The sequence below is a fragment of the Kryptolebias marmoratus genome, linkage group LG1 (genome assembly GCF_001649575.2).
Source record: "Kryptolebias marmoratus isolate JLee-2015 linkage group LG1, ASM164957v2, whole genome shotgun sequence".
NCBI lineage: Eukaryota > Metazoa > Chordata > Actinopteri > Cyprinodontiformes > Rivulidae > Kryptolebias > Kryptolebias marmoratus.
The window spans coordinates 3884233-3893181 of record NC_051430.1 but is presented as its reverse complement, the minus strand read 5'-3'; the positions used below and the strand labels follow the sequence as shown (position 1 = coordinate 3893181).

At 36.9% G+C, this 8949-nt stretch overlaps 1 protein-coding gene across 1 annotated transcript in view; it reads left to right on the top strand.

The window, feature by feature from the left end:
- whrnb (whirlin b) overlaps window positions 1-4866 on the top strand; it is a 100746-nt gene extending 95880 nt beyond the window's left edge. The window contains exon 12 of the mRNA XM_017432685.2: window positions 1454-4866. Coding sequence (XP_017288174.1) covers window positions 1454-1630 — 177 coding nt within the window. The 3' untranslated portion in view covers window positions 1631-4866. The remainder of the gene's footprint in view (window positions 1-1453) is intronic.
- The last annotated feature ends 4083 nt before the right edge of the window (window positions 4867-8949 follow it).

Here is an 8949-nt window from a genome sequence, read left to right as displayed (position 1 = left end):
CCCGGGTGTAATCTACTCCTCACGGGCACGCTGCTGAACAGCAATTCTCGTCAGAATCACGTCCAGTTTGCGACTTATCTCCCCCAACATCTGAGTCTGTGTGTTCCCAGTACGGGAGATGCCATCCATGGTTCCTGACAGCTTCTCACAGGCTCGAACTGCTGTCAGGATCGCTTTCAATTTCCGATAAGCCAGGATACCTCCACAGCCAAACAGCAGGAATCCAGTTATCATAAAACCAAATATGTATATATCTTCAACATTTTCAATGGAAAGAGGAGCCAAAGAGATGAGGTTCCAGCCCCAGGAACCAGCAACCCGTCCAGCAGCCACCATTCCACTGGGACAGCTGCGTTCCCCTCGCTCCAATCTCAACGTGGAAAAAATAGTGTCGATTCCGTTCAGAGACTAGTTGACCAAATCCATAGTTCCTTTTGTTATTCGGATGATAGGTAGAAAAAAATACCAGAAGGACCATTATTGTATCATAATGTTGCTCTGTGGTTGATCTGTCTGTGGTTGATCTGTCTGTGGAAAATGTTAGCTGTCTGTTAGTACAATTAGTAAAGAACAGGCTTTTGGTTTAAAAAAAATTCTAAAAGCTCTCTTAAGGTTGGCTCACGCTGCAATTTCAAAATCACAAAGGACTTATATATGCCACACTCCACAAAATCAGTAGTATAAAATCTTCACAATAACCTGTGTCACTTTATACAAAGTCAGATTTAACAGATGTCAAATTGTACAACTTTATTCCGCAGCAGAATCCCATACATCACAAAGATCCAACAGGGGTGTCAGTCCAACAATGAATGGAAAACTAGTGCTGGCATGTTATATTCAGGCTTTAAAAGAGGAGGAGGAAAGAGAGATGCGCACAACCAAGAATTCTATGATGAATGCTTTTGTCCACAATAAAAGAAACTTGCACATGGTGAACTTGGCTTTAAACATGGTAAATTGAAGCAAATCATTGACTGAGCATCCATCAAACTAACATTTCTTTTAGAAAGGCTAACACACACCTTAAACTACTCTGACAACCAAATAACACGTTTGGCACAGTTTTCCCAAAATTAGAAAAGGTTTTATGCACAAATTTAGGAGAACACATGAATTCCTTGAAGGAATGCATGTCACTCCATGATTCCATCCATTGGTTTATTAAATATTTTTCTAACAGACAGGCAGAGTTGACCCCAATAATTAATGTCAAAAAACAATGTTTAAGAACAGATCTTACACAATCAGTTTGCTTAAGTTAGGGATGACTCTCAGCTACCATCATACCAAACTTTAGCTAAATATATTCTGCTGCAAACTTTATTTATTTATTATTAAACTGTGTGACACGTGTTTTGTGCTGTGCTGTACAAACATTTTATCTGTAACAACAAATTACAATCAGACAAATGTGATTTGATGCCTTCTAACAAAACCTCCTCTCCTCCAGAAAGGAGGCTCCGCTCACACCTGTGGTCGGCTGAAGGTGGGTCAGGTCATCCTGGAAGTCAACGGTGTTTCCCTGAGAGGTCGGGAGCACAAAGAGGCTGCCCGGATCATCGCAGAGGCCTTCAAGACCAAAGAGAAGGACCACATTGACTTCCTGGTTGTGGAGCCAAGTCCTTAACATAAAGATGAGCACTTTATGCAGTTTGCTTTAAAAGAACGGACTCTTATAGCTTTGAGAACTCTTTATGAACACCACCAGATGTTATTGTGCTAGTTTCAGGTTGGTGGTAAGTTAGAACGTGTTGGTTATTGGCTTAATGCACTATACAGAGATTTGCACAAATGTATTCAAGTAAAGAATATCACATACTGTAAATATTTATATTTAACATCACTAACAGTACCTGAATTAAATGCTATATTCTTTTTTTATGTTTTTAACAAGTATATAAACTCTGGAAGTGGTCTGTTCACAATTCAAGTGCTACAACTAGTCATCTGGAAGGATGTAATTGGATGACAGTCAGTGAAAGTCTTTGGGACTTTTTTTTTCATTGTTATCAAACAATATTTTAAAAAGCTTAGCTGCTGTGGAGACCAAAACAATTTCAAAGAATTATTTTAGTCCAATATTTTTGTTGTTTGCAGAAAAAAAACTCCAGGGCAGGATTAAGGAAGGTGTGGGCGCTAGAGATAATTTTGGAGGCCCATTTGAAACTATTAAACACATACAAACTACAATACTGATTCTGTGTACATTAACGTTGAGGTTTGGAGTCCCACAGAGCAGAGCTGCTCTGTGCAATGTAATCTCTAAAGCACAGAAAAATTATAGAACTACTATCTGAATTTAAAGTCCGAACCATGATGGCTCAAATTTACAGAGTGAAGTTGTTTAGTAAATCTATAGAACTGTGCTGACTTTAAAAGTGCAAAAAATCTCAGCCAAGTGGTTTTTAATTGACTTAGGTTTCAATAATTACAAAATATTTTAAAACCCTATTGTCCCAGTAATCCCTTTGGAAAGTTCAGCCTTGAACACTCCCAGTTCAAATGTTGTCATCTTTGAACTTTAGAAACAATAAAGGAAATGCAATGAATAAATTACATGAGACCACTACTCAATCAAAGCCTTCTTGAATCAGCTACTGACAAATTAGTTATTGGCTTTTCAGATCACACCTCTTCAGCCTCCTAAAAGATTTTTACATCTGCAGCTCTTTTATGTGTTTTCTCTTAGTACCATTACTGCACTACTTTCAGTATGGTTCATAACTGATGTCCCTTCAATATTTTAGCAATACCAGCAGTTTAGCAGTACATTTAATACAAACACAAACAAGATTTATACATTGTAGATTGGTGCAGGGTCACCACCAAAAGCAAGATTTTTCAAAACTGGGTTGCAGAGTGAAAAAAATCTTGAAATACCACCCTTGCATTTTTATGTGGACAGTCCAAATCCAATCTTTTGAAATCTATGATGTCTTGGAGCAACCTCTAACCTATGATCCGAGCGTGACAAAGGAAACAACAGTAACAACAGATGGATTTTGTTGCTTGTGCTTATGTTACAAATTCTAATTCCTTAACAACAGCAAAACCTTTGTATCCTGCATTACTTTAATGAGCAGACAAGGCTAATGAACAATAATATTGCTTCTGTTCAAGCAGAGCAAAACCCCTCAGTTTTACACCAAATAATCTAAGGCAAAAACAAAAGAAGTATAAATTTAAAAACCATGGAAATGCAAATAGTTTTATAAGACCGATACTTGTGTGTAATTTATTCTGATATGCTTTGAACATTGCAAAGAGGAGAATCCTTCCCTGTGGCCATCCCTTGCTGGATACTGGGCCTGAAAAGCGACCATTATGTCCTCATATTTGTACTGACTCAGCTTGGTCTCTTAGTTTAATGTGACATGAAATAGAAGTCCCACGGTATCTTCAGTCCACAAAAAGGATTTGGTTCTTGCTCTTGCATTTGTCATGCTCATCTTTTTCTTCTTGTGTTTACAGTTTAAACCATGAAATATACAGTATAAAATCTATGGTTCTTACCCGACCTGTCAGATTAACATGCATGCTCCATGTCTTGTCCCCTGATTCTGGTGTACATTACGCACTACGGCAGCATTGCAGCGCCACATGCAGGCCTGGCTTTGTTACTACAGCATTTTGGGTCGTTGTCTGCATTTCCATGTAGATACAAACATTTCTTGAAAAGGTGATGTTTATGAGAATATTTTTAGAAACAACAAAAAGAGACTGTTTTGAAAACGAAAAACATTCATATATGGACTAGGCCTCAATCTTCATTAAAGATAGATGGTGATAGAAGGGTTTGACTTGAACATTAGAAATACCTCAATTTATCACTTTATTATGTAAGCTGCTTTCAAAACAGTCATATGGTCAATAGAATAATGATTATAATAATTATAATAATAGCCTTTAAATGTTTTTTGTTAGCTTTAGCATCACTCAAATTGGAATTTTAGCTATGACTCCCCTAAAATGAATTATTTAGTCTTTTTTACTACTGTGTTAGTATGATTTAAAAAAAATCATCTTATTCTCCATATTAATGACTGAAAACTTAAATTTTGTCAAAAGATTATAAGTAAAATAAAAGAGTCTTTTCTGTGCCGTTCCCAGAAACTACACTGAGCAGCAGCTTTGGTCGGTTAAAAAAGCCCTACAATATGTCTAATTTTCTAGGAAGGTGAATTTTCTTTTATTATTATTGTTTATGTGTTAATAATACTGCTGTTATTGTTAGCAGCTACACACATAACAAACCTCTGTCAAAGACTTCAGTTTGTATTACTTGTTTGTTATTTTCATGACTGGTAACAACCCACTGGGCCAGGTTAGGTGAATCAGGAATACATGCTTTTAAAACATATTTTTATGCTAAATTTGATGATTATATTTTTGAAATGCAATGATCTACATCTGCTACAATAAGTAAGTGAGATGATTTATCTAGAAATACAGAGAGAACGTCTGAGTAATGCAACACTTAAGTGTCTAGATTCAGGTCTGAAGTGTTATTAGAATAATGTGATATTTAAGTTACGTACAAATAAGATTTTGCATTTGTCAATGCAGACTGTTTAATATATAATGTATATATATTGTACATAAAAGGCCACACATAGATTTATAGAAGTGTACATTCACAATACAGTAAAGGTTTTGAACACTATCACACTGTAATCCCTCTGTGACTGATGTAACTGCAAACATCTTGTTTCCTGCCTACTGTATGTCCTGTCTTAGCTGTGTGTATACAGCAAAATATCCTTCAGAACAAAATACCAATGCTTGTTTTCTTTTATTTTCTTTTTTGCATTGTGCAGTTGTGCTTTGAAAATCTAAGAGTGAAATATCTCCCACCACCGCCCTTTGCTAGACACAATAAAGTGTGACAAAACTAAAAGTGCATGTTTAGTTACATGTTTGTCATGATCTTGGAAAGGGCTTTTAGACGTACAGAACAATGGTCTGGAATCGTGTGGAGAGCAGCTTTGAAAGACTTTGAAAAGGCCTGTTCTTATTGCGTGACGCAACAATGGTGTTTGGTTGAAGTGGGAAAAAATATTTAATCCCCCACTGATTTTTTTTAAGTTAGCTCATTTACAAAGAAATGAACAGCCTATTTTTTACTGGTTTCGTTTTCATGGAGAAAGACACACTATCAACTAAAAATTCAGAAAAAACACATCAAATAAAGGGATAGTCTGGTCATTTTGGAAGTGATATGTAGTCAAATAGTTATCAGTAGTAGTTCCTTATCAGTCATAGAGCACAGAGTATGGAGGAAAGGACAGGCTAGGCTAATGGCTAGCCAAATGAAGACTGATTTTATGTAGATGTTCAGGCTTATAAAACAACTCTTTCTCAGAGGTAATATACCAGTGTGAAAGAACCCTACATAAATTTAAAATTGTATTAATTAAAAACTAAAATTTAGACCCCACACTTTTAGATAAGACTTTGTTTATTTTGTGCTATATTATTAACAAGTAACATCTGTGTTACTCATGTACAACATGTGTGCTGAGCATCGACTGTGTATATCTGCTGAAATGATCAGCATGTCTAATTAGTCCAGAGGTTTTATTCAACTCCTCGCAGACTGAAGCATTCAGCATCAACACCCTCGATATATACTGAACATAGTCCCTTTTTCAGAGGGTCTATATTCAGCAAACATACATTTGGTAGTCATGAACGTTGTCTGGTTGAAAAAACAGCAAATAGTGTTGCCAACTCCTGAGTGTCCTAAACGTTGCTAGCAGTCACTAAATGACATCACTGAATTGATATAATCTGTAATTGTAATGGAGGCTGTAGGAGAGAGGAATAGCATTGTGGGAAAGACAAAAATGAGAAAAAAAACCTCCTAAAATATGTTTAATTTCCCTCTGCCTTTTTATTTATTTTATTGATGTCCCAATTACAACCTTTCTCCTTTATCCAGGCTTGGGGCCTGTAAAAGAGACTATCAAAAGACATTCAAAGCATTTTAGGTTCAGTTTTTTAAATTTAATTATAATTTTTTTGTTTGATTTAAGTTTTTAAGTCTGGTTTGGTTTTTAATTGTTACTAAATGTTTATGAGTCGTGTAATTCTGTAAACCTGTGAAGGCTAACAAATTTTATTCACAGAATTTCGTAATTGTGTAAGAAGACCAATGATTATAGTAACAGAACCTATTTGAACAGAAAAGGCTGGCTGAGGATAATTTGACTTCTCATCTTGTTTGATAAAAACCAGTGGAAGTTTGGTCTTTGTCAAGTCTTTGTTCTTCCACCTTTGTTCTGGTCCCTGCTCCTTTTGTCTTCACTTGTCATGTTTGTTTGGCCTCAAAATTTTAAGCATACATTTTGTCTACATTTGTTTTGTGAAGTAAAAGTAAAAGTTTCCTAGAACTTTAAAAATGTCAGTTTACCAAAGTCCAGCTAAATGCAAAAAATTATTTGTAAATCATTGAGTAAAATAAGTAGTCAATCCCCTATTACCCCTCCCCCCTCCACAATTCTGGCTCTTACAGATTAGATCACAGATTATATCTGTATGTGCCCAAAAGGCCCACAAATGACTTCAATTTTGTACTCTCCTGATTTCAGAAATGCTGTATAAAGCAGACATTTCTACAGAATCAGTTTCTTCTGTTCCAGCCTCTCCACCACCATCAGCAAGACCAGAGAGCTGTCATAGGACATCAAGGACAAGACAGTAGATCTACACAAGGCTGGAATGAGCTACTTGTTGAAGAGGTCACATATGTTAGTGCATTAATTCAGAAATGGAACAAGTATAAAATGACCATTATATGCCATCTGTCTGGAGCTTCATGCAAAATCTTGCCTCATGGGGTAAAGATGATCGTAAGAAAGGTGAGTGATCAGCCCAGAGCTACACGGGAGGTTGTTGGGATCACAGTCACCAAGAATACCATTGGTAACACACTAGACCATGATGAATTAAAATCTTGCAGCACCCATGTGGTCCTCCTATTCAGAGAGGCACATGTACATGCTTGTCTTAAGTGTGCCAGGGAATATAAATGCAAAGAAAAATGGAACCTTGAAAAAAAAAGAACAGAATACTCGCTTCATTTCACTACTTCTTAGTAAGTCTGAGGCTGTTGGCTCTTAAAGACAGTTTATATTTACATGTCCAGGGGTAAAATCAATTTGGATTGTTCTTTCAGTCTCAGTCGTCCTGGTCATGAGGAAGTAGCACACATTTGTAGAAAAATATTTTGCTCTTTGTCATATGAATAGTGCTGCTTAATATATCTCATCTTATACAAACGGTGTACCATCAGACTGTTAACATACTTGGTCAGGTCTAATATACACCTGTGGTTATATGTGGTTTCAGTAGTTTTCTTTTGGGGTTAAACTTGTCTTTCATTATTTTGATATTTTCCCAGTGATTCTTTGTATCATAAAAAAAGAAGCATTCTTTCCAAGACCTTTTGCACCCTTGCATCCATATCACCCCACTAACATTTACATTCTCTACATTCACCCTTTCCTGGGTTGTGTGAAATACCCATGTTGTCAAAGTCTTATCTGCAGCACACAGTGGACTGGTTACTTTTAGTTTGGAGAACCTGATAAAACACCTTTGGGATGATTTAGAGCAGAGACTGTGAGCCATACCTTCTCGTCCAACATCAGTGTTTGGCCTCACAGATGAGCTTCTGCAAGAATGATTAAGAATTCCTATAAACACTCCTAAATCTGTGAAGAGCTGAAGCTCTTGTAGCTGCAAAGGGTGGACCAACATTATATGTAAGTACATGTATACAATTATGCATGTAGAAAAGCTAAATATTTCAAAACGTATGTTCATAAACTTAGGTCAAAGCAGGATCGTCTTTAATAAGCTGAACAATTTGTTGAACAGTTCAAATAGCACCAAAAAGGTGGAGCAAGTAAGATGCTGAAAAATGTACAGAAGCATTAATAATAAAAAGAAACAGGAAAAGTTTTGTATGAACTCTTATTAGGCACATTTAAAAAAAAAAAGATAATCATAGAAAAAGCTATGTCACCACAGAATTGAGCCCAACATGTTATCATGGTCGAAATCATCAAATATGATGACTATTCATGGCAGCACTATAAAAGTCTTGTGTCCAGTTCCACTGTCCTACATGTTTTAGATACTTCCTTGATTCAACACAACTTATTCAAATAATGAGACATTTGAAGGTCCATTGCTTTTATAAAACCTGATGATCTGAACATATAAAACCTGCTAATTCACTGCTGTTGCCAGGCAATATCAAAGGCAGTGAATTAGATTAGTTTAGATTACTTAGTTCAGTTTGCATAAGGAAGCACAAACAGGACTCACTCTTCCAGTTCAGTGTCAAGGATGGAGTTTGGGCCATGCAAAAACAGTGTACAGATTTTGGTCAGAGTTTACTGACTGACCTGTGGCGAGCAGAAAGTCGATGAATCGCCCTCCTCCAGCAATCAGCCATCTTTGCCGCACAGGTATCCCACTCTTTGAATGCAGCTGGTCAAAGTAGTTTGCAAATATGAGTCGTGATAACACTAGGATGGATGATTCGAGTGTGCAAGACCAGGGTAGAGGAAAAAACTTCAGGAAAGTGCCCCACAAGAGACATCCCCCCATCAGAAAAATAAGGGTTCAAACCAAGAGAACAAGTTCACCCAGCCTGGTATCTCAGGTATGAAAGGGTCAGTGATGAAAACCAACCACCAAATAATTGGTCTAACTTCAGGACACCAACGCAGACAACAAACTGTTTGTTCTCACTGCCAATCATACCATGACAGTCAAAGAAGAGACAGTCCTCCATCCCACCCAAGACATGACAGGAGGCACGTCAGGAACACCTTCCAACACAGACGGCAGGCTCCATCGGGGTCATGGTGGGAATGAAAACACATCTTACCAAAGCAACGTTTTGTCTCCCTGTACTGAAGTATAGAGAGACAG